This window comes from Polypterus senegalus, chromosome 7 (assembly GCF_016835505.1).
Source record: "Polypterus senegalus isolate Bchr_013 chromosome 7, ASM1683550v1, whole genome shotgun sequence".
In the NCBI taxonomy this organism is placed as follows: domain Eukaryota; kingdom Metazoa; phylum Chordata; class Cladistia; order Polypteriformes; family Polypteridae; genus Polypterus; species Polypterus senegalus.
The window spans coordinates 26,724,127-26,750,849 of record NC_053160.1 but is presented as its reverse complement, the minus strand read 5'-3'; the positions used below and the strand labels follow the sequence as shown (position 1 = coordinate 26,750,849).

General features: G+C 40.8%; 1 protein-coding gene across 1 annotated transcript in view; it reads right to left on the bottom strand.

The window, feature by feature from the left end:
* Positions 1–422: 422 nt before the first annotated feature.
* homer1b (homer scaffold protein 1b) overlaps positions 423–26,723 on the bottom strand; it is a 254,861-nt gene continuing 228,560 nt past the window's right edge. Inside the window, exons 6-9 of the mRNA XM_039758379.1 lie at positions 14,230–14,386; positions 9,670–9,780; positions 9,471–9,551; positions 423–2,582 (exon numbers count right to left, since the gene is read on the bottom strand). Coding sequence (XP_039614313.1) covers positions 2,394–2,582; positions 9,471–9,551; positions 9,670–9,780; positions 14,230–14,386 — 538 coding nt within the window. The 3' untranslated portion in view covers positions 423–2,393. The remainder of the gene's footprint in view (positions 2,583–9,470; positions 9,552–9,669; positions 9,781–14,229; positions 14,387–26,723) is intronic.

Here is a 26,723-nt window from a genome sequence, read left to right as displayed (position 1 = left end):
AAAATATTCAGCCCTCAAAGAGTTAAAATCTTTCTGTTGTTGCCTCCCTCGTGGCCCTGGTTAAGTTCTGTTTATTGGACTGTTACGTTAAATGGGGTGGTTCGGTTGGTCCTCCAACTGTTCCTGCTGACTTTTCGGCTCATTGTCCCCTGACATCGCACTCTATAAAGCATTTGTCTAATAAAGGGTCGTCAGCACAACCGTCCTTGCAATACAAGCGTGATATCCTGCATGGTGGGCTCCCGCTGCGTATTTCTTACATAAATTTCTTATACTTACGTGTTGCTGAAGTCAGAAGAACATTTTCATGCGTGAATGCTGAATTAGGCCCGGGATCAAGATTTCATTTTTCCTTATCGGTATCCAGAGGTATCTTGAACCTTGTAAAGTAACAACACATAAAAAAGACCAAAGAACACAACTTCTTATAATAGTGTCACTGTATTTCAAAATAAAACTTGTAATTTGTCGTTTTACAGGACTCCCTTGTTTCAGCTCAATTAGCTAAACAGAATATAGAGACGACCGATACCCATGTATCACCGGTAGATTCCTAGCCACCTCTCTGTTGGATACTGCAGGGTCCCTTTGCACCCAAACCAAGGGGGTTGATTTTTATACAACAGCATTTATTTGAACTTCCCAACCTGCAGAGAACTACTTAAGGTCAAACTACGGTCTAAAGTATCTAGAAAGGAGAGAAGGTTCTACCAAAAGAATACCAATCCAATTCTTTAGATTACAATTTTGTATCCATCACAAGAAAAGTTAAATTAATAAAGAATTAGTCTAAGGATATTCCCCCATTTTGAGGCTTTAAAGCTGACGACTGCAGGCCTGCAGCCCCCCCGTACAGTTTACTATAATCAGGAGGTCGCTACGCAGGCTCTTAACAAGTAGTTCTCATCAAGTGGCGTCAAGAGATTTATTTGGCAATAACAATAAAACCCCACAATTCATACCTGGAGTCTTGGTAAGCTCTTAATGAGGGCCTCCTTCGAACAAAGACAGATTTTATAAATATACTGTGCAGGAAAAGGTATTTGGCAATTTGTTCTTTTCCTGTAATCATTAATTGCATCACGTCGTTGACTTCAGACAGTACCAACTTAAGCCGCTGGTTTCTGAAAACAGTTCAAAATATTTTATGTCATTTTAAAAATACAATCATAATACCAAGTACTGCTCAAGAGAAAAAGAAAACCGAAAGGAAAACTCAAGAGGGACGAGAGAAACAAAAAAAAAATAATTAAAATCCCAAGGAAGAAACAATTTCCTTCCTTCCTTTTCATTCACTTACACATGAGATTAAAGAAAAAAAAAAAAAAGATTCAAACGTAACATTGCACTTCAATAAAATGTCTTCTGAATGTCACCAAACAGTCTGGTATTTAATTACGTTTACATGTAAAAATTAGTCCAAGAGTAGGAATAGAAAGAAAAGAACCCCTGACGGCTTCATTAGAAAAGACGCTCTGCACTAGGTTTCTCTAGAACGAGGCGCCCCCTAGGGGTGTGTAGGTCCGCTATCCCTGACCTCTTCTTGTAATATATATATACTGTACGTATATATATATATATATATATATATTTGTTTTTTTACAGGCAGACTTTAAAAAGCACTATAAATAAATCAGTAACTAAACTGTGTAGAATACCTGACTCAGAGATTTCCAGTGTCTCCCAAGGCTCCCTCTAGTATTGCTCAGTGTAAACAGGGGCGTGCGACTCCAGCCTGGTGCAAGCCGTCTGACTGCAAACGACTCGGAACTTCTGACCAGACCTCCGAAAAACTCGACGGGCAGTTGTTCACTGGGGAGTAAGTAATATGGCTGTTCTAACAGATTTCCTGTAGCTACCTATTTATTAAGAAAATTGCATTATATTCTTCTTGGTAACGCTTTACAAAGTCAGTAACACATCCCGTTGAACCGATGATGATATTAGAAACACAATAGTTGAAGGGAAAAAAATGCAATCTGAACTTCAGCTGCCATAGCAATGTCACCTTTCGTGAAGAAATTAATATTGATAATAATAATTGTAATAACAACAATATTAATCATAATGCTCACTGACTTGAGGTGAAGCAAACTCACAATATATCACCTGTTGGAATAGTAGAAAAACAAAAAAAAAGGAGAAATAAAGCAAACAATTTCTCAGTGGAACGGAATAATCCAAAAGGACTGGTTACCAAAAATCGCCCCCGTCATCATTAGCAGTTGCAGTGTTTCAAACACTTTCAGTCTGTGACAGACGAATGATGCAGGAAGAACTCTTGTTTTCTTCATAATGTGTGGTAAAGCTGGGGTGGGTGAGGAGGGTTTAATGGGGCATCGGGGTGGACGTAGGGGAGGAGGAGGAGGAGGAAGAAAATCCCAGGTGAGGCTTTAACTGCACTCTATCAACTTGGCCAGGTTATCCCTCAGTTCCGTCAGTTCAAAGATTTTGCCGTCTAGGATCTCCAGTAGCGTTTTTAAATTCTTGCGGAAGGCTTCCTGCTCCGTCTGACTTTTTTCCAACCGCTGCTCCAGCTCTGCCAACTGAAGTTCCAAGTCTTTGTTCCTCGTTTCTGTTTCCTGCAGGAAATGAAAAAAAAAAAATGAGAGAACCAATTAGTGTTCTGTTTTCAGATGCCGCATCATTGCAACAAATGCAAAAGTCCTTATTAGTCCTGATGTCTTATCGTTTTTCTAGTGGGTGAGGCCAGTGGTGGACCTACATTTGTGTAGCTGTGTGGCAGATGCCCTCAGTATGGAAGGACCGGGGGAGACCACACTTGCGAGGCACTCCTTACCCTAGGACGTTAGAGGGCAGCACTCCTGGGCGGCTGTGCCACCATGGATTCTCACAGGGCATGAGTTTGGTGCAGCCTTGTTGGGTTCCGTGAGGGCTGCCAGGGGAGTGATTCCGGGTAATGCTAATGAGCCACCTGGAGCAACATAAAAGGGCCACCTCCCTCCATTCGGGAAGCCTGCCTGAGGTGGGAGTAAGTGGAGGAGGAGGAAGAAGAGGAAGGACTGGCGGCAAAAGGGATTGTGTGCTGCACTGAAAAAATAAACCGTGTGCTGTGTGGCAAAGTTGTGTCCTGCCTGTCTGTGTCGGGGTAGGGTGGCTGTATGCACCCTGGGCATCACAAATGTTATGGGGTTCCCTTCACAACCAGCAATGAGGTCTGGGCAACCTCTGTTATCTTCTTCAGTCGGGATGTTCCACAACAGACCAGCATAATTTTTTTTAACCAGTATATCTCAAATTGTGATTAAAACTGCTGTACTGGATTATCTGTCATGTTTAACTATGCCTTATAGTTTTCAAATAATGGGGGGTGATGAAAATCTGGGAAATGTTAAATACATGCATGATGCATCACTGACCCCAATCAACATCATCTCTTATTTTAGCCATAAATTTGAGAAATAAATAAAAAGTTACCAAAATCTTGTCCTTTACAATGAGCATATTTTATTCGTTTTTTTGATCTTATGATAAATAATTTTAATAAAAATGTTAAATTCTGTCACAAATGTTAATAATGTTTTAGTCCGTCATCATTATCCAACCCGCTACATCCTAACACAGGGGTCTGCTGGAGCCAATCCCAGCACGCAAGGCAGGAACAAATCCCCGGGCAGGGCGCCAGCCCACCGCAGGGCACACACACACAGACACACCTTCACACCAACCACATACTACGGACAATTTAGGATCGCCAATGCACCAAACCTGCATGACTTTGGACTGTGGGAGGAAACCCACGCAGACACGGGGAGAACATGCAAACTCCACGCGGGGAGGACCAGGGAAGCGAACCCGGGTCTCCTAACTGCGAGGCAGCAGCGCTACCACTGCGCCACCATGCTGCCTAAATAATGTTTTAAATTATTATAATCATTTTATATGAAATGTACCGTATTTAAAATGAAACATCCTAATTTTTCTTTTCATTTCTAGCTAGCCTAAATTCACCTTTCAGTTTATGAATTACACTATAACATTAATCTATATATATATAAAATTCTTTTCACATTTGAAACGGAAATTACGTATGACCACGCGATATGGAAATTACGTATTACGTAGTGCGCCCCGCGTCGCCCTCTCCCAGCCCTCCGCTCTGGACTCCAGCATGGTTGAGGGTGCAAGATGAGGAAAATCTGGAAGGTTCTGTTTAACAAAGTTCCTGATTTGAAGATAGTGAAAGAAATGTGTAGCTGGAATGTTAAATTTGGAATGTAATTTTTCATAGGATGCAAAGACAGTACTTGATAGTAGAAGAGATAAAGAAAACAGCTTTGCGTCTTTCCACGTTTTAACTACGCCGAGCTGTAAACCGCCTTCAGCAGCGACGGGTCAGAACAACAAAGTGAACGCTGGGGGGCGCAGTTTACTAATCACTTATTGAAAAGAAGTACACAGAAACACGCCGATCTATCCCTTAGAAGTGCGCCCTGCGTCGTCCTCTCCCAGCCCTCCGCTCTGGACTCCAGTGCTTAGACAGACAAAACTGCCACATTGTAACATTTTTTAATTCCCAGTACTTGATAGTAGAAGAGATGAAGAAAACAACTTTGCTTCTTTCCACTTTTTAACTGCGCCGAACTCTAAACCGCCTTGAGAGGCGCGGTTTCAATTTGAATCACGTGGGATGTGTTGTTCAGACGGCAATGTGAAATTAACACCTTTAAGTCATCCACCGGTACCGTTGTTGTCTCTTATTTCTGGCGCCATTTCACATTCAACTCATTTTCTATAGAACGTTACAAAATACAATTTGTGTTTTCAGATGACATCGTTTGGTAGCACGGCCCCTACCGAACAGTCTAGGTTTATGCCGACATTTAAAATACCGGGGCAAATCCCAAAAAAAAAATTATTGGGGAACTGTCAACATCGACAAAAAGAGTCAGGTTACACAGAGAAAGTGAGACAGACGCAGATCGAGAGAGGAGGCTCGCTGATCAACGTATACGACAATCACAATCGAGGGCCTCACAAACAACGTGCTGAACAGAATCGGATTCGACAGATGCAGTCTTCACAGGCTACCATGTCACACAGGCGTCAGTTGCCTGATGCGAGGCAGAAATTCCTCCAGATTGTGCATTTTATTTCTTTCCCTTCTGCTCAGTGAGTGAAGCCACTGGGTAATCTGCTAGTATTATTATTAAAAAAAAAACCTCATACAGTTGACACTCGAAATTATTAGCTTCTGGTGTCCTAAAGCTAAATCTTTGTTAGTTTTATAGTAGATGTCCCCTCGGTGCCCGCTTCTAAGACATGGCTGCCCATCATCAGGATCAAGGCCCACCCAGAGGTCACATCATCATCATCATCATCATTATGACATCATTATTCTGGCTCTTTAATTAGGGGGTACAGATTTTTAAATGGAACTGACCTGAAGAAACTCTAAAAACATTGTGAGAAGATTTGTTTACCAAAGGTCCATCTTTTATTTAAGCCAAATATAATAATCCTAAATTATGGTTCAAAAACATTAGCCCTGAAGTTCGGAAGTATAAATCACAACAGTGAAAAATTCACACACACGATCAACAATCTTTTGTTTTTATCTGTTAACTAAGATAAAGGCAGATATGCAGCTTCAGCTTTTAAAGGAGCACTCCACCCAAAAATGTTTTTTTTTATTATGTTACTTACCCAGAGTACTTTGCAGCGATGCCCGAGTAAAAAATTTAGTCTAATGATTAAATGCAGAATGGAGAGAAAAAAAGTTTATGACTTGACAGAACCCATTAGAGACCAATAGTGTAGAATTGCAAATGATATTTAAAAAGTCCAAGGAAAAAATAAAAGAAATTCTGAAGTTCCTCCTAGAGAAATTGTCTTTTTGCATGAGCTTTGGAGGTCAGAGCGCAGCGTCAGCCATTGTGCAGCACCCCTTTTTAGGTTAAGGGCCTTGCTCAAGGGCCCAACGGAGTTAGAGCCCTTCTGGCAGTAACATATGCATGTCATTTTTTGGTTTGTTCCCCCCACCATAACCTATCGTCTATGGGGAGGAGCGAAATCTTTAGATTTATCAAACATGTCGATCTCTGGTTTTCAACAGTTCTTGATGTTTTACGGTCCCATGATAATCTTGATGATGGGTGTGTGTCAGTCTGTCTGTCTGTCTGTGTGTCACTGTTTCTTGAGGACGGTCCAGAGCTAAAACAGCTGGACAGACAAAATACCAAACTCGAATCTTAAGCCTGTTATGAGATGATGATGATGTGCCGGTTAGTTTTGTGCAAGAGAAAGAGGCGCTCCAGATGATCCCTCAAATACCGTACCTCTGAGATTAATTATGAATTCTTCTCGTCAGTTTGGTTATCATAAGGACCTGTTTTATGATCAGAAAGATCAGCATCAGAGCAGTAAATAATTACTGAAGTGTTATTGAATAATTCGGGTAACTTGGTTCCCAGGGTGTAACGCCTACTGACGTTCACGTCCAAATTTTTTTTATTAAGCTGTGAAGTGTGTGCCAAATCTCAAGTTCATAGTACACTTTTCCTCCATATTTCCACAAGCCAGGGTAGGTAACTCTTAGGCAGGCGTTGTGGAAAACTGGTTAAAGCTTTAGACCTCAAACCAGGAGAGCTTGGGGTCTAATCCTGACACTGCAAGTCACCTCACCTACCTGTGCTACAATCGAAAAAAACAAAGAAATGCAACCAACTGCATCTCAGATGTTGTGAGTCGCTTTGGATTAAAGCATCAGCCAAATAAATAAACATTTTATCTTCCGGCCTGGTAGCACACGGTCTTCTTATACACATCAAAAGAAAAGACGCGGAGGTGCAGAGCTTGTTCTACCTTGTACTATATAATGTTTTTACTGTAATGACTGCACAAAAACAAAAAAAACAGTCATAGATGGGAGTCAGAAAAATGAGCAAATTTCGACTATTTAAACGGAGCACAAAACATGACGAAGCCAGAGGATTGAGGGCCAGAAAGACGATTTATACATTAGCCAAAACGAAAGGCAAGAACGAAAATGAAGTCCAAACCAAGCGATCCAACTAATATAATAAGCCGCATGCAGAGTTCTGTATGCTCTGACCTTTAACCCATCACAGCAGCGACATCACACAATGTGCAAAAAGGTCAGCGTTTATACAAAAGCAATACAGCGTCACTCGAGCAAGAATTCGTAGAGAAACATTCAGAAAAAATGCATCAGAACAAAAAATGAACGCAACCACTGAACTCCTTGACCACAGAAGCTTAACGATTTTCTGAGGTGAAGAAATAACTTAATACAAAAATCAAAGTAAACTTATGAGAGCTACACCGAAATGGGGGGACCACATAGAGAAAGTGCTGTCCATTCTACAAGGTGAAACTGAAATGTATGCAGATACCCTTAAATGAAGGTCTGCAATGTCTGAAGTGTCTGATTTGTAATTTTAAACTGTAGAACGGAGGGGGGAATCAAGGAAAAAGGGGTCTTTGTCTCATAGAGGGTGTGCCAGATCTAATTATGCAGATCCAGATCGTCTGGATGACTTCAATTTATGCGGAGACGATTCCAGTTCGGCGCGAAGACGATTCCTCATGGCGTCATTTTGCATACTTCTCGATGGTCCGGGATTTTTTGGGTGCTCTTCTATGTAATAAACTTAATAAGTTATAGCATAATGAAAATTGCATAATTAGATCTGGATCACCCTATACATTATGGAGGGCACTGTAAATGCTTTTCATTGTACTGTAAAATATATTGACACTAAATTGAAAATCCCCTCAAAGTCCAGCAGTATGTACAGCACATCCTAGAATGCCGTATGTGAGTTATGGGTAAGACATCGGTGCCATCAGTAGGTATTCAGACCCCCTCACATTTGTTATGTCGCAGCCTTGTGCTAAAATCATTTACATTTTCTTCATCAAGCAACACTCATTACCTCAGAATCACAAAGTAAAAACAGCATTTTAGACATTTTTGCAAATTTATGTAAAATAAGATGCTGGAACAACCCACCGACATAAACATTCAGACCCTTTACCCAGTACTTAGTTGAAGTGCCACTGGCAGCCATTCCAGCCTGGAGACTTCGCGATTAGCTTTGCGCACCTGGACTTGTGGATTGTCGGCCATTTTTCTCTGCAGATCTTCTCGAGCTCCGTCAGGTCAGATGGAGACCGTCGGTCGAAAGCTGTTTTCAGGTCTCTCCAGAGATTTTTGATGGGGTTCGAGTCCAGGCGCTGGCTGGGCCACTCAGGAACATTCACTGTGTTGTCTTTGCTTTGGGTCATTGTCCTGTTGGAAGGTGAACCGTTGGCCCAGTCTGAGGTCCAGTGCAGGTTTTTATTAAGGAGATCTTGTACTTTTCTCTATTTGGCCTTCCCTCAACCCTCTCTGGTCTCTCAGATCCTGCTGCTGAAAAACGACCCCACAGCCTGATGCTACCACCACCACCATGTTTCACTGCTGGAATGGTAAGGTGCAGGCGAGGAGCATTGCCTGGTTTCTTCCAAAGTTGATGCTTAGAATTGAAGACAAATAGTTTCACCAGACCTGAGCATGATCCTTCAGGTGACTTTTTGCAAATCTGGCTACTCCATCATAAAGCCCAGACTAGTGAAGTCGTGGCAGTTGTCTTTCGGGAAGTTTTTTCCAGCTCTACACGGGTTTTGACAGAGTGATCATAAGGTTCTTGATCACCACTCCTTCCACTGCCCTTCTCCCATGATTCCTCAATTGGGCTGGGCAGCCAGCTCTAGGAAGAGTCATGGTTGTTCCAAACGTCTCTCATTGAAGAGTTATGGAGGCCATGGTGCTATTGGGAACACTCAGCACATTAGTAATGTAGCCTTTCCCAGATCTGTGCCTCAACACAATCCTGTCTCTAAGCTCGGCCCACATTTCCTTCAACCACATGGCTTGGTTTTTACTCAACTGCAGGGCCTTCTGTGCCTTTCCTGATCATGTGCTATTAATGGAATTGACCACAGGTGGCCTCTAAACAAGCTCTAGAAACATCTAATGATGACAAGCAAAGGCTCTGAATATTTGTGTCAATGGGATATTTCAGTTTTTTGTTTTTAATAAACTTGCAAAGATTCTTAACATTCCATTTACTTATTTGGCTGATGCCTTTATTCAAGGCAACTTACAGCATTTATTTTTGGTTTTCCAATTAGGTTAAGGGGTTAGCACAGGCAGGTCACATGACTTGTCAGTAGTGGGATTTGAGCCCACAGCCTCAGGGTTTGAAGTCCAAAGCCATAACCACGGTGCCACCCTGCCTGCCTCGTTCTGCATTGTCATTCCAAGGTGATGTGTGTTGTTTGATGAGGGGAAAAAAATGAATTTGAACGATTTTAGCTTAAGACTGCAACCTAAAAAAATGTGTAAAAAGTGAAGGAATACATCCTGAGTGCCCAGTAGAGCTCTGGACCAGGAACTCCTCCAAAGTCTCATGAGGGAAGCCATTACAAAAGTGTCCTGTTACCTGAAGTTTCTTTGTAAGCGTATCTCTCTGAGCCTGCAACTGACGTGCGTTTTCCATTTCTTCCTTCAGTCTCTCGATTTCCTGAGAAAAAAAACAAAACAGAACAGTTATTACGTAAGTTCCAGACTGTCAGAAAGGTCCAAATTCTGTGCCAACGTGATGTTTCAAAAAGCACTATAATGGAGCTGGATGTTGTTACCTCTTCCTTCATTTTCAGCGTGGATTCCAGTTCTTCTATGGTTTGGTTCAGCTCGGTCTTATGGGATTTGATCACGTTGGCTTGTCCGCTCATGCACTCCAACTCTGTCACCTGTGAAAAAGCAAGCAACGTCTGCATAACCGTGACTTTATTGGCAAAACCCTCAGAGTAGAAGGGTACTGAGTACACCAAGGCCAACTTTAACTTTTACTGAAAAGAAATCATTTCAGCAGTAAAGTGAAATGTGATGTGACAAGAAGAATGACATTTTATTAACGTCGGACCTGATCAGATGTGGTCTGCACTACACTCACAATGAATTAATTGGGCAGATTTACCCTTCTCCCAGTGTACATCACCAGAAGCTGGTGGTGGTCAGGGCTACATTTGAATTTTACCTTTATGGAGAGTCTTCTCCATATCTACATGGGGGTTTTCTCTGGAGTTCTGCTTTCTTCTCCCAAATCCCAAACATATGCATGTTACGTTAATGTAACTGACCATCCTAAACTGGCACCACTGTGAGTGAGCAGGCGCTACAATGATGGGTCCTTGTAAGCAAATTTTTATTGATGTTGAACAAACAGTAAAGCAACCAAAAAAAAAGGAAAGACATTTCCATATTCAAATTCTGATGAAAAACCCTCCACTGGTGCCCAACCAAACCCACCACACCCCAGAGATATTTAAGAAAGCAGACCAAACCAAATTAGGAGTCATGCAACACGCAGTTCACTGACAGGGCCCAGAGGCCCACACGCCCTGCATTCATAGCCGATTCCTCACTTGCGCTCAATGCTGTCAGGGTAGGCTTTGGACACCCATGACTCTGAACTGGTGGGTTTGAGAAAACTATGATGGATGGATGCCATGGGTTGACATATTAAGAGCAGTGAAGGTGATGGGATTGAGTTAAGTATCTGTGTGTCCATCTGGTTGCTGTGTCTCCGTCTTTCAAAAAGATGATGGATCACAAACATCTTTAATAATAAAATGCATTCCAACAGATGGCACATCACAAACATTAACTGACTTAGATTTCAACCCCTCTTAGATGGCTAACCCAACTAGTATTAACATAAAATGTGACAAGCTACTGGTAATCATTTTGAGACGCATTTCAGATATACAGAAAGTGCACATGAAATGAATTTTGGCATCAATTTTGCAAAAGCTGCATGCAAAAGGACACTTGCCCTACTTCACTCATTGCTGTCTATTATATTTTGTACCGTTATATTGGGAAAAGGATGTTAAAGATAGAGTTGACAGAAAAGAGGAAGGCCTAAGAGAAGGTTTATGGATGTGTTGAGAGAGAACATGCAGGTGATGGGTGTAACTGAACAAGATGGAGAAGACAGAAAGATATGGAAGAAGATGATCTGCTGTGGTAACCCCTAATGGGAGTAGCCAAGAGAAGAAGAGGAAGAAGAAGATATCTGACATAACCTAGAGGGTGAGAGTCGGGCCACCAGACAAGTACAGGGATGGTGTGGTGTGTGTCGAGAAAGCGTGCAAATAAGAATGTCGTTGCATCATGTATGCGTGACAATAAATCTGAAAAATTATATATTTTTTTATCATAGCAAAGCCTTGTAGTTTTAAAAAAGCTATTTTCAATAAATACTAAATAAATAAGTGGTTTTTCGTGTTGTGTCTTGTACATGTATGACAAGAAGAATACTGTGTGGAAGACAGTAGCATTCATCTTAAAGGAATAGCATAAAAGGTTAATAAATGTTGGAAATCAGATAAATGTCAAGTGAACAACAAAATGTACACTGAAATGTAAGAACTGCTTTAGGAAAAATACTGAGATGGTCAAGTAAATAAAGAATGTACCAGAAGAAAGGTTGACGTAATGCACAAAATGTACCGAAGGATGACTAAGAAATCCGCAGATGTCCTATAAACGAGAATGGACAGAAATTTCACGGGTGGTGGCGCAACTCAAGTGCATAAAGAAGAACCAGAAAAAAATATAAGAGATTTTTATTTTATATGTCCAAAAACCAACGAACCAACCAGAGTAAAATGTATGAATTGATTGACACTGTACGTAAATTCAACAGTTTATAAAATGAACGTCTATTCTTTGTTTCTCTGATCACGCTGTAACAGACTCCTTTTAAAGAATGTTCCGTCCAAGGCATTTTGCCGAGGAGTAATTAAAAGATACAATGAAGAGCTTTTCTCCTGCCTGATAACTCATTTGTCCTGTTTAATAAGATGTTAGATTTCTATTACAAAAAAATGCAAATTATGGCACAGAAATAAGCTATGATGAAACAGAATGAAGCCTAAGTTTTAATGTAGCACAAGTAGATGTTAGAAAAAGAAAACTGGGGACAACATTTCTGAGTGAGTAGAAGATATGAGTAATTTCTCCTGTTTTTTGTTCTTCTTCTTCTTTAGGCGGCTCCCTTTTAGGGGTCGCCACAGCGGATGTTCCGTCTCCATCTCTCTCTGTCTTTTATATCATTTTCTGCCTTCATGTGCTCCCTCACCACATCCTCTTTGGCCTTCCTCTTTTCTTCTTGCCCAGCGGTTTACATCCTCAACATTGTTTTCCCGATGTACCCCTCATCTCTCCTCTGCACGTGCCCAAACCATCTCAAATTAGCCTCTTTCACTTGGTCACCAAACTGTCGTCCCTGTGTTGTCCCCCTAATGTACTCATTCCTAATCCTGTCTACCCTCATTACTCCAAGTGAACACCATAGCATCTTTCGGTTGTGCCTCGTGTCTTTTCGTCAGGGCCACCGTCTCCAAACCATACAACACAGCTAGCTGGTCTCGCTACCGTTTTATGGACCTTCCCTGATGAGGCACTTCTAATTATAAGCTTTGTTGTCGATACAGAGTTGTAATTTGTAAAAATTTTGAACAGACTTTGAATAAGTCAGCTTTGGGTTGTCTTCATGACCTTACTGAATGCTGCAACTGGCACAGCAAACTCCATCACCCGGCCTTAAATATACCCCCCTATGCGCCTCCGGGCCCTCCTACTGGAGTTGCTTTCTGCATCCTATGCACGACACACACAAAATGACTGGGATATTAAACGAAGAGTGTGCTATCAGACAGACCAACCAGGCTTCATATTCATCAATTAGTACTAGGGTGTTGTAGCCATTGTGGATGCAATGAGAAGTCAAGCAAAATGACACTTGTTATTGGCTAACTAAAAAGATTACAACATGCAAGTTGCCTCAAAAGCCTGCATATTGTAATCTTTTTTAGTTAGCCAATAAAAGGTGTCATTTTGCTTGACTTCTCATTATATTCATTAACTAGCTATGTGCGCACAACTACGTTGCGCGTGTTAAAGTTGTCTGTGAAGGGCTCCCTGTTTAAACGCGGCTGCCAGTCGTGAACTGGGCCCTTCGTCGCACAGCATTATGATTTTTTATAAGGGAAACAAAATTACAAAAGTAAACCCTTATATATTGATTCCATAGGAACGGCCTACTCGGAATCACTGTCCGAATAATAATTATGTGGAGGTGTAGGAGCATTTCTGCTTCTGTCCGTTCACAGTCCATCTCATTTTCACGACGCTGTCGTTTCCTCTCACGATGTCTTCTCAACCTTTCTCCAATCTCGCAGTTTGCTTTTTGGCAATCCAAAGAGTAAGGCAATATACACGGAGCAATGGTTATAAAAGGGGGGCACATAGGTATCCAGGCTCTTTAAAGCATAAATAGGGATCACTTCACTGACATGTGAGCAAGCCACGGTACAACTGTGAGACGCGCAGCACTCGCCGGCTACAACGTAACAATAATAATTTCTGGAACGTGCTGTTACGTTGTCATTTATTTTCCCCACTGTCTTTCTTTCATTCGTATGTTACGTAGGCACGTACCTTTTATCTTCGGCAATCTCATTCTCTGACCAGGCCTCAGGAGCTAACCAGCGTAACACTGTCCACCACCCCTTTCGTTATTCCGGCACATTGTTGACATCCGTGAGTAACAACAACGTACTAAACTGGAAGGTGGTCTACGCATGCGTGGAATTCGCAGACAAACAAAGATCAAGATCTAAATGAAGATCTCTTTAGTTAATTTAAAGCACAACAATTTGTTTAGTTTAAATGTCTGTGTTTTGAGGTGTGACTGGAGTGCTACAGTCTTTAGCAGTATAAGCCTGGAGGAGATTCTTAATGCAATGCCTGTGTTTTAGCTGTCTCTCTACTGCCATCTAGTGCTTCTTCTTCTAATTCATTCGCGGACAAACAAAGATCAAGATCCAAATGAAGATTATATATAGAGATTAGGAATACACACAAGCGAAAAGATATTGCAAAAAAATCCTTGGGCTTCAACAGTGTCAGCCCTCCGACACGGCTTTCCTATGGGTAAGCCCAGAAAGACCACCTACTTGCTTAATGAACCTAATGAATCCAATTCACATCCAGGTAGGACCAGGCACTTGACAAGGACCCATACCTGACCAGGGTGCCAGTCAATCCCAGGTCAGGCCAGCACACTGTCACATCTGGCCTGACCTGGGACTGAGCAGGACCACCGATGGCCTATTTTTTCCCACACTTACCCTTTTGTGTAACCGTTCAGCTTCCTCCTGATAGGCGGCGAGCTGCTGCTTCCACTGTTTGACATTGGCTGTGGACTCCAGGAGGGCCGCCGTCAGCTTGGCATTGTTGCCTTTCAGAGCTGCCAACTCTGCCTCCCAGTGCTTACTGATTGTGGAACTGTGGGCAAAGAAAACAAAGCAAAAAGACAAAACAAAACTGTTATAGCAGCAGACCCAACAAGCAGCTGACATTTTTTATTACTGTTTCAATTATGGGGGATGCTTGTATTCATTGAAATTTATAAGGTCAGGAGATCTCAAACTGCAGGTTTTAAAAAGAACTGAATTCAGTGAAAGCTGGACTTTGACAGCTCTCGTGAGTGACGGGACGTTGCAGTTTCCCTGATTGCCCCCTCAGAATCAGGGCAGCACAATGTGGAGTGCAGCCTTCTCAAGCTCCCAGTGTTACGGTCAAGCCAGGGGTCCTCCTCTAGCTCATGTTTAAAGCACTTCCTTTGGTCATCTTTGGGGTCTTTTCATGATCATTCATTGTTTTATAATACTAGCTGTGCTACCCATCTGAGACGGGTTGAAATTTGAAGTGGTCAACACAGACCTCCCTTTTGTATTTGATCCATGGATTGTCTATTTGGTCTGGTATAATAACACACACCCATTCTCTTACTTGTGGAGGCCATTTTCTGTTTGGACAAAGCCCCCCAAGCCCCTCCACCACCCCATTTTCACATTGCTCGTTGTACAATTTTTATAGTCCAAGAGTATTGTAAGAACAATGTGGCAGTGGCTGCTACCACATTGGCCTAGTTTAGCGACTCAAGCCTAGTGGTGTTGGGCTTTGGTTTCCAGACAGTGCGCCATTTTATTGTTATTGTTACTCATCCATTGCCCACCACACAAAGCTATCAGTCTAGTACTAGCCTTACAGCTACAGTATAAACCACATTCATATGGCCTGAGTGGATGCAAGAAAGTCGCTACCACCCTGCTGTTTCCTGGCATCAGACAACAAAATGAGCTGATAAGACCAGTTTTCTTATTTTTAGACTCTTATTTGGTTTTTTATTATCATTTTACATTTTTTAACCCTTCTTCCACGTTTTTCTTCCTAATCTTAGCAACTGGATGAACACATAGATGTACAAGCACACACATCGACACTTTTGTTAAGGTGGATAAGCTCATTCCTGTCTGTCTGCCGGTTACTCTCAGTAAGGTGCAGTGCACCTTTTATTGGACTGTGTTTCGTAAAGCTTGTGGCAACATCATGCATCACATTTTTCATTCCAACATATGGTGCATCACAACCATTAGCACTGCTTTTACAAATCCCATACCCATCCATCCATTATCCAACCCGCTATATTCTAACTACAGGGTCACGGGGGTCCGATGGAGCCAATCCCAGCCAACACAGGGCGCAAGGCAGGAAACAAACCCTGGGCAGGGCGCCAGCCCACCACAGAAATCCCATACCAAAGGGCATATAACAGAGACATAGCAACCAGAGGGACACACAGATGCAGACAGACACTTGTCCTTTTATTACGGTGGATTGTAGGTCAGGTATTTTAAGTCAGTTTTATTTTATTTTTTGTTTATTTAGTTCCTTGTATTTTATATGTGGATGCTGTTGACATAGATCTTGAGCCAACATCAGGGCTCGAATGTTGCAAACAGAAGAGATCTTTATTGACGACTCTCGACTGAGGAGACCACAGACACAGGAGACAGGACCACCCATCCATAATAGTTAAGGGGCCATCCCCAGCTCTATAAAGGCTGCTGGGAACTGAAGTCTGAGGTTCATTTTGAATGAGCTCTGGTGTTTGGTGGAACTGAAAATGTTTGTGCTCTTTGTGATTTATTATTTTCTGGGTTTTTGACTTCTTATGGCTCTGGATTAAAGGCATTCCTTTGGATTGTGTCTTTTGGGATTTTGTTTCCCGGAATTGCCTTTGGCAACTTTTTGTTTGTTCTATAAAGCCTTTTGTGTATTTTGCTTTTTTTAATTAATAAACATTGTTTTTTATAAGACTTTGTGGACTTTTCTGTGTTTTTTTTTCTATTTCTAATTTTCTGACACCACGTCCAGCAGCACTGCCACCTGCTGCAAGTACTCTGCAGCCATCTGTGACTTTGGAAGGGACGCAGATACACCGACTGGACCGGCTGCATCAAACCTTCTAGGATGGGGCAACATAATGATATTAAATAACTTTATCACATGTATCTATTGGAGAAAACCTGGGTTGGCTGGGTGGTCTTTTGTCAATGAACCCCTGGCCGTTTATTTTCTTCAAATTTCTGGAGGTTTTCTCTTCCTCTCCTCCCTGGCCAACTGATCTTAGTGTATGTTATCAAAATGGACTCCGGCTTTAGCCATTATAAACTGTGTATAGTTAACAGTAATTTAAGTTATCCATAATTTCCTTAAATTTGCATTTTCATTTTTTATTTATTTGCTTATTTCATATTTATTTAATTTACTGTACTTCATGTAAACTACACTTTTTTATGCTATATAAATACATGCTGTTATTATTAAGGGGAACCAAAATGTTAAATTGGGGGTCCCAAAACCCCCTTCCTACTCCCATCCACCCCAGGGAACATCTAGATTTTGCACTTTGCTCTGGAAGTTGGATTGGACAGTGGTCATGGAGTGAAGACCCTGGCCTGGGTGGTCTGTCCACATTCGTATTCTCAACAACAGCAATGCTTCTCGGACTGTAATCGATAGAGATAGATAGATAGATAGATAGATAGATAGATAGACACTTTATTAATCCCAAGGGGAAATTCACATAATCCAGCAGCAGTACAGTAATCCCTCCTCGATCGCAGGGGTTGCGTTCCAGAACCCCCCGCGATAGATGAAAATCCGCGAAGTAGAAACCAAATGTTTGTGTAGTTAGTTTTAGATATTCCCACACTGTTAACATTATTAGAGCCCTCTAGACATGAAATAACACCCTTTAGTCAAAAGTTTAAACTGTGCTCCATGACAAGACAGAGATGACAGTTCTCTCTCACAATTAAAAGAATGCAAATAGATCTTCTTCTCTTCAGGAGCAGAGAATTTCAGAGAGAGAGAGAGAGAGAGAGAGAGAGAGAGAGAGAGAGCGCTCGCAAAGAAAAGCAAACAATCATAAAATCAAAACGTGTGCTTTTAAGTTTGCCACGGCATTTTTTAGAGGAGCGTCAGTATCTTCTAAGCAAACAGCCCCGCTGCTCACATCTCCTCCGTCAGGCGCAGAGAATGTCCAAGAGAGAGAGAGCGAGATTAAAGCAAACCATCAAAAAATCAATAAGTGTGCTTTTGGAAGCGACATTTCTTAGAGGTGTGTCCGTATCCACTAGGTAAAGAGCTTCTGTGCAAACAGCACCTCTGCTCACAGCCCCTCCGTCAGGCGCAGAGAATGTCAGAGAGTGTGAGATAGAGGCAGAGACAAGCAAACAATCAAGCTCCCTCCGCGCGGGACGCATATCTTATAGCATTGAGGAGTTTTAGTTAATATGTAATACATGCTCTGATTGGGTAGCTTCTAAGCCAACCGCCAATAGCGTCCCTTGTATGAAATCAACAGGGCAAACAAACTGAGGAAGCGTGTAGCATAAATTAAAAGACCCATTGTCTGCAGAAAGCGGCGAACCAGCGAAAAATCCGTGATATATATTTAGATGTGCTTACATTTAAAATCCGATAGAGTGAAGCCGCGAAAGTCGAAGCGCGATATAACGAGGGATTACTGTATACTGATACAAAGAAACAATATTAAATTAAATAGTAATAAAAATGAAAAAATGAAAAAAATGAAAAAAATAAAAATAAAATTAATGTTAGCATTTACTCCCCCGGGTGGAATTGAAGACTCGCATAGTGTGGGGGAGGAACGATCTCCGCAGTCTGTCAGTGGAGCAGGATGGTGACAAAAGTCTGCCACTGAAGCTACTCCATCTGGTTATGATCTATTAGCACATTTAAGGAGTTGGGTAAATTACATCAGTTTTTCTGAACCACTGGGTCATGGGCTGACACCGGTGGATCACGACTTGCCACTGTCTATAATAGTTGTGGGTCATGAAGTCCGTCATGGGTGGGTCACCATTCTGATGATGGCGCTTGGTTCACCAAGGGGGACCCCACCTCTACTGTTTGTACTCAATTCACCAAGGGGGGCCACCTGTGATTCACTCTGCTGATGGCAGACAAGTCACCAAAGGGAAACCAAGGGGGTCTTCACTAATCTTTCAGCAGAAAGATTGAGAAACACTGTATTAGATGGTCTGAGAACATTTGGAAATGCCAAGGAGGCTGTAGCAGGGACATTTGCTTTGCCATGGAAAGGCTGTTACCTCTGTGACCCATACAGTACCAACAGAACAGCAGTGCAGAAGATGAGATAGACTGGTAAATAAATACATGAAAATGTATGGTCTTCAAGTACGAGGTCCTACTGCGAAAGGCAACAATCAGACCGTGCGGCCTGTTGTGGCAAAGGTAAAAGCACATGGATGTAGATTCAATATCCTCATCAGAAATATACAATCAATTGTACTTTGCACTTGTGGCGGTGAATTACCAGTTATAACACACTGGAGAGGCCTAATCTGGAGTAATATGTACAGTTTTGGACTCCATATTACAAAAAAGAGATTGACAAAAATCCAGAGCAGAGCAACCAGGCTGATTATAGGACTGAGCTATAAGAGCTATGGGGAGATATTTCAGGAGTTGAACCTCTTGTCGAAACTCTCACCTCTGCCCCTGTCTTCTGTCCAGCATGGGCTATTTTTTGCGAGAAGTATCCAGCAGCAGTCAGGATAGTTTTAGGCCTCCAATAGATCCGAGCATTTCAGACACTATGAGGCATGGAACCTTTTCATATTCATGGAAGAAACATGACATTTATTTTTACCTCTTGTGTAAGTGTGCAATTAAATAATTTACTAATTGAATTCAGTTTTAATGTTTTGTTTTGTTTTACCTAGAAAATTGATTCATTTTACTTTATTTTCACACAAAAAAGCTAACTTCCAAAAACGCACATATATATATATATATATATATATATATATATACATATATATATATATATATATATATATATATATATACAGTATATAACCAATAAGAAAAGGCACATCCATTCTGTGGTTATGCTTTGGATGTAGAACCGAGAGACCTCGATAGTTTAGACATTTAATGAAATGTGGAGATAAAACAGGCCTCAGAACTGCCAAGTCCACTGGTTTGAGAGCAGGAACTAAGCGCAGTATGTAATATACGTGTCAGTACCTCAGCGAAACAGAGGAGTGGCTTATGGAAAGTGGGCGGAGTCAAAAGAGATGCCCATGACGGGCCTCAAAAAGTCTCAGGTGTCCGAGGCTTCAGGCTGTCTCTTCTGCAGCTGGACACTATTGTTTTTTTTCTTGGCACAAAATCTGGAAATGCATCCTTAGCTTCTCATTGGAAATCTGATCTTTGTAACTCCTTTGAATCTTAGCAAGCTTCATTTGTCAATGTTACTCTCCTGGAACTCTGAGTGTCAGTGTTCAATGGGTCAGATGACTCACACGCTTCATATATTACAAAATGGTGTGCTCTGGTGGAAGTTCTGCCGAGCCAGATGGCTGGTGGTTGCTGTTGCTCTCCTCTTCCTGCTTCTTAAATCCTGTCTCAGCGGGGTCTGGTGTTTGGCCTGCGTTTCCTTTGTAGGTTTTGCTCTGGCAGGTTTGTTTTTACTTTTCTAACAGGGTTCATTTTGTGGGTGGGTGGAGGTGGGGTATCATTTACTGTTTTTACTGTCTTTACAACTGTTTTCTTTTGACTGTTTATTTTATTAGACAATTATTAGTTATTATTATTTCTGTTGCTCATTAGTGCAATTTAAACTTCAATAAATATTTGATCACAAAAAAGCCCTCATTAATTCAATGAAATGTAGTCTTCTATTTGGTGCCATTCTGTGACTAAATGAGTAAGAACTGGCAAAAGGTTAACTGAAAATAAAACAAAAAAATGTGTCCTCTTGGAGCCATCTAGAGGAATGGGCTAATGAGGGGGTCAAATCACCCCGATTGAAGGACCCTTGGTATACAGAACACCTCTTTACACATATTGAGCGACTGTTGTTAAGATCCTGTTAATTGTCCCAGCATTCCTTCTTTCTCGCTACAACTTGGTGCGATTCCTGCAGTTCTGGATGGCTAAGTATTTGTTTAATTCATTCTGTTCACTAAACCAACAGGATAACAGCTGTGAATGATCTGCTTGGCCGCTCTCTCTGGGAGTTTAGTGCTCTAATTAATCTGAGTCACACTGGCCTGGCCTGCACTTCTTAATCCCTCTGTACTCTTAAAGCGGGACCAAAAACAAGGCGCCAGATATGGGTCATCCGCTAACCACACGGTGGGATTATGTAAGAGGCTCAGTGGTGGTAAAAGCTGCTTTATAACTAACACTAATGGCCACTTGCTCAATCTGCTGGTTGTATGTGGGAAACAAAGCATTCTGTCAAACACCGGGAGCCCACGAGTCTCTGCATAAACGGAGAATGCTAACCAAAAAAAGAAAAAAAAAAACATAAGAATATGAAAATGAAGAAATTCTAGATTATAAACATTAACAGATTAATGTCTGAAAACATTTCACTATAACTGTGGTAAAAAGCATTAAAAGTAATAACAAATACCATAGAAGGAGACCTGATCCAGACCAGGACAATGCAGTACATGATGGGGGCATGGGAATGAGACCTTGGGCAATGTGAGGTAGACGGCCACAGCCAGAGGGTTTCTGTGGAGCCCTGGAAGGACCTCAGGTGGGGAAACCAACTTGGGCAAAACTGAACGGCAACCTTGGTGGAAATGTTCATGTTTCTCCAGTGTGCTAGAGAGCAGTCCACTCAGAATCTAATAATTGTCGTGTAAATCATTTAAACAGAGTGGACTGACCCTCGACCTAAAGGGACAGACACAAGGGTGGACATTTAAATAATCATTTGGTGGGATTTGTACAGATAATATTAACACATGTACCTTTGTAGTGATAGATAGATAGATAGATAGATAGATAGATAGATAGATAGATAGATAGATAGATAGGCACTATATGATAGATAGATAGATAGATAGATAGATAGATAGATAGATAGATAGATAGATAGATAGATATGAATGACACTATATAATAGACAGACAGATAGATAGATAGATAGATAGATAGATAGATAGATAGATAGATAGATAGATAGATAGATAGATAGATAGATAGAAAAGGCAGAATACCACTGCAGTACCAGTATAAACTCGGAGTCTGCAGTGAGTCTTTATGGACAACAACAAGTCTGACCAAGTCCAGGGATACGAGGGATATGTTGACTTCTTTGAAGGCTCAAGAACATAAGTCATGTATTGCCTGTATTGTTATGTAGTTAACACGTTGGATTGTAATTCATTTTTGTACAATAATCCTCCATACATTCTGCACATGGACCTTTTGATAAAATACCAAGGAAAACTCATAAAACATTAAACATATTTATGGTCACAATCAAAAATATTGACTTTTCAAAGAAAAATAGTAATAACATAAAATGACCTCTAAAATTCCCAAACATGTTCCTGACAATGATGTGTAGATATTAGATGGAATCACACTGACTAGGCTTGTCCTCTATCTTTACAGACCATTTGCACAATTAAGACTACGTCAGTGAAATGAAGATGAACAAAGACCAAGAAGAGAAAAATAAATAAAGCAGCTGATCATAATGAATGTCTGCGTGACATTTTAATGGACTCGGTGTTAGCACTAATTACGCTTCCAATCTTTCCCACATTAAGAATATTTGAGGTTAACCGATGATTATAAAAAGACCCTGTATGTTAGAGTGTGGCCTGGTGTGGATTTAAAGCCCTTTCAGAGATGACCCTGATGAAGTGTTTTTTACCTGCTGATCCGTCTCCAGCTTACGCTGACTTTATCCCTGTCATGAAAAATAAATCAGTTCAAGATATGAATGGGTGACATTTTGAAATGCTGGAAGTAATTTTCAATGACCATGTGCTGTGTGCATGTACAACATATAGTTAGATAAATTGGAAACAGGTGAATTTAACAAATTATGGGCTGCTATATGCAGATGTAAGCACTTCAGTCTCATAAAGGTTGGCTCAGTTTACGTAGGAAGAGGCGGCTTTCTGGCATCCACTTAGGCCGGATGGCCATTCATTTCTGAAAATAGCTTGTCATCAGGAGAAGTAAACGCTGATCTCCAGAGAGACAAAGCAGCAGCACACTCCGAAGAGTCCCTCACCATGAGCCAAAGCACTACTTGACACCTACCTAATGTCACTTTTCCCCCACACAACATCCTGCAAATATGTTTATTACTCTCAGCTGCCAAGGTCTGCATATTTTCAGCATTAACACCCTGACATTTGGCATCCAAAAGCAGCCTGCCTCTGAAAGCGGAGGTTTCAGCACAGAGATGAGTGGCAGTTTGACTGACACACATAAACACGGGCAGAGACTGCAGAAAACAAACCTCAATCCCACTTTGGCTTAGGCTGTGCAAACTAAGCCCTCCAAATAAAGTGTGCCTCCATGTGCTAATTTGTCCAGCATGAAATAGCCCCTCATCTCACCACTAAAACCCATGTTGTTTTCCATTCAGTTCTTGAGCTTCTAGTAGAAACTTTCTGGCATTTGGCCCTTGTTCAAACGTCTGTGAATAGTAAGGGTGGCCCACAGTAGTCCATCCTTCTGTCTTTGGAGGGAGTTGTGCTAAAATGTAAATATGGCCAGCCAGAGGATTCATTTATATTTAAAGGGACCAGGGAAAGCTGAAAACGGTATTCTAAATTTATCTATTATATAGTGCCTTAGATCTATCTATCTATCTATCTATCTATCTATCTATCTATCTATCTATCTATCTATCTATCTATCTATCTATCTATCTATCTAGTGGAAAACCTCCAATGCAAGAATAAAACCACACAAAAGTTCTAAGAAAAAGGTAGAAAAGAACATTGTTAGTAACAAACTTAGGTCATAATGTAGCGGTGCCACATAGTTAGTGTTTAAATGTCAGTTCTGTGTGTGTCTCGTTTCATTGTCCCATTGACTGCGTGTATGTGTATCAGTTAATGTTGTCGCCGTAAAGGAGGACGGATGATGGGAGGAGTTCACAACCACTAATCTGGAAAGCACCTGTGTCAAATCAATCAATTACTGCCGTCACTGACTATTTAAGGAGAAAAGAAGGAGACGAAAGGAGGAACTAGCACGAGAGAGAGGGAGAGAGAGAAAGAGGAGAACCAATATCGCATTCACAACTACAACCTGCCTGCCGATTCATTTGCATTGCGCTTTGATCCAATTTGTTTTTCATTCATCCGGACTGCCTTTCAACCTGCTTGCCGCTGAAGACCCCGGGTCGAATCATCATTCGCCACACGCCGAGGAATCACGGTGAGGTTGTTCCAAACGCCGGGAAATACAAACACTACAATTGCCGCTAATCAGTATCCGTATTCAGGACATTTATTCATGTTCGGACTCAAGTTCACGATCATTCCATTTGCTAGTCATTTGTCGTTTGTGTGGTGTGTGTTATATGTTACGTGGACAAGGGAGGGGATTTGTATATATATTTTCAGTTTTGCTTTGGGATTGTTGGGGTGGAGGAATATTTGGGTGTGCATTTGTCTTGTGGCGTGTCTTGTCTCATTTAATACATTTATTCCTGTTTAATTTTACATTCTGCCTACTGTGTCTTTGCATTTCAAACCGTCGATTGTGGGGAAAGTTTATCTGTGTAGGAGTACGGCTTGACAGGAAAGGTTTCTTAGTAAATTATCCACGCCACAGGTCTTGGAGGTGTAGCTGCCGGCTGGGAATAAGGGGTCGGCCGTTACAATGGAAATACTAACAACTCATTACAAAATGGCACTGAAGTGATGTCATCAAAGTCAGACAAGATTATACAAAAATTAAAATGACAAAGGCATGAATGTGAAACAAACACAAAGACTGAGAAATGTAATGAAAGACTCGGTAACCAGAATATTGCATTTTAAACTACAGTGAAAAGTAACTGATCAGTTGGTTGATATGTTTTAAATTATGACACGATAACACAATCCTAAATTAAATGTACCACATGTAGGCGCATTGCATTGCAATGTAGTTAACACTTTGGATTTCATTTCATTCTTGCATAATAATCTTCCATACATTCTGCACATGTATTCTTTTGATATAACCCCTGAGAAATCTCATAAAAAATGAAATAAACACACTTATGGTCACAGTCATAAATATTGACTTTCCAAAGAAAAACAGTAACACAAAATGATCTCAAAATGACTTAACATGTTCATCACAAAGATGTGTAAATATTAGATGGAATCACACTGACTAGGACACTGAGTAGGCTTCTCCTCTGTCTTTACAGACCAGTTGTACAATTAAGACTTCATCAATTAAGTGAAGATGAACAAAGAAGAAGACGATGTTAATGAGTGTTACATTTTTGGGCTTAATCATCCACCCACTGGAGGCTGTATTCATTCAGATATGATATCTCTTTCCATGGGAAAAAGCATTGATAGACCCAAAAAAATCATATCCATTTATGAAGAACTGAAAACAAAATTTCTTTAAACTCCCGGCACAAAAAGCTTAAACACAAGTTCACTAATGAATAGAGATTTTAACCGCACTTTTGTCAGGAACACTGAAACTCTTTTGACTCTCCTCTGCTCCTCCAGCAAGCTTTGCCCTTCTCCCTATTCTGGCTCCCTGAACTGCAGCAGACTACTCCTTTAATGAGACACCTGGGAGTACTTCCGGTTAAGGTTGGAGCCTGAAAAAATTGGGCTTGCTAGTCCCTTCAGAGACCCCTGGCAGCATACATGGAACTCAACAGGGTTGAGCCATTGAACTCCAGTTCCCAATGTGCCCTGTGGGAATCCATGGTGGTACCATAACCCAGGGGGATGCTATCCAGCATTTGGTGGAGAGACAATGCCCTGTGCAAACTGTCTTCCTTCCTTCCTTCCTTCCACGCCATGGGTTTACTGGTAAGGACCTCAGCTCAGCTCTGGTTGGGGTGCCAATCCCTGCGTGGCGTCCCTCACAACATTTAATGCAACTATCTACCAAATATTAAATTACAACTGTGAAAGATGGACCATCAAGAGTGAAAGAAAATCGATGCTTGTGAACATTATATGTACTGTGACTATTCTAGTCAAATATTTGCAAGAAAAAAAAACGTTTGAAAACATTAAAGATAAAGGTAACACAAAATTAGATACATCAAATTAGATTTAATAGAGAGACAGAATTAGCTTAGATGGACTGAAACCACAATGGAAGAAACTAAAATATAAATTCAACATTTAAACACATTGCTGTATTACGAAACTCTGATAAACCATTATCCATTGACAAAAACCCAGATACAACAAAATGGATAAACAAATCAACTCACTGGTTCATGCATAGTATACTAATGACCTCAAGGGCTTAGAATATGATGTTTGAGCCAAAAGAGGAAGAAAATCAAGAACCTATAAAGATGAGTAATGTCTAAAATCATTTGTGAATCTCAGCTCTGTAAATTTCAAAATTTTATAGACCCATTTCTCTACTCAACAATGATACGAAAATTTTGGCTAAAGTGTTTACAACATCTTTTGTTCTGTTATGTACCATGATGAGACCAGTTGCATTATGGGTAGATACTTCTTCTATAATCTCTGTCTCCTGTTTCATATAACACATACTTCATCATCTGAGAATCCAGGGCTACTTCTCTCTCTAAATGTATAAAATGTTAATTGGAATTACGTATATGCTACTATTCATGAAGTTGGGAGTGTTATACCCCATGGTACACAATAGGGTTGTTCTGTCTCTCTAATGTACTTACATCTGTTACTGAGTTAGTCTTGATTAATTTCTGAAACTATGACAGTTTATGAAACTGAGAGGAGAAATATAAAAAAAAAACATTTCATTATGTGCCAAGGACATGATACTTATAAGCTGCATTTAATGGATTTTTTGTCAGATTCCGGGAATTAAGATGAATCTAAGCAAATGAATTACATTTCCAGTGAATGCTTTTGCTTAATGATATGAACATTTTTTTACATTTGGGCAAAAATGAATGTATTCAGATATTACAAAGCTTAATGTGGCAGAAATCAAAGTAGCCTAGCCTAGACTCCTATATCTGATCCCTAAAGATCTTGTGAAAAGACAATTTATCCTTAGGGAGTAATACGGTGCTCCAAATATTGGTCTGGGTACCAGACAAATGGCTAATTCCTGAATTTTAGAAGTTGTTATTTTGTGTACAGTCTGGTGCAATCCAAAATTTTATGAAAAGACTTTTCTGTAATGTTATGCATTCCTCTGTCCAGTACCATAGGTTTCATGAGTCTAAGTTTTATATGAAGAGGAGGTAAAAATA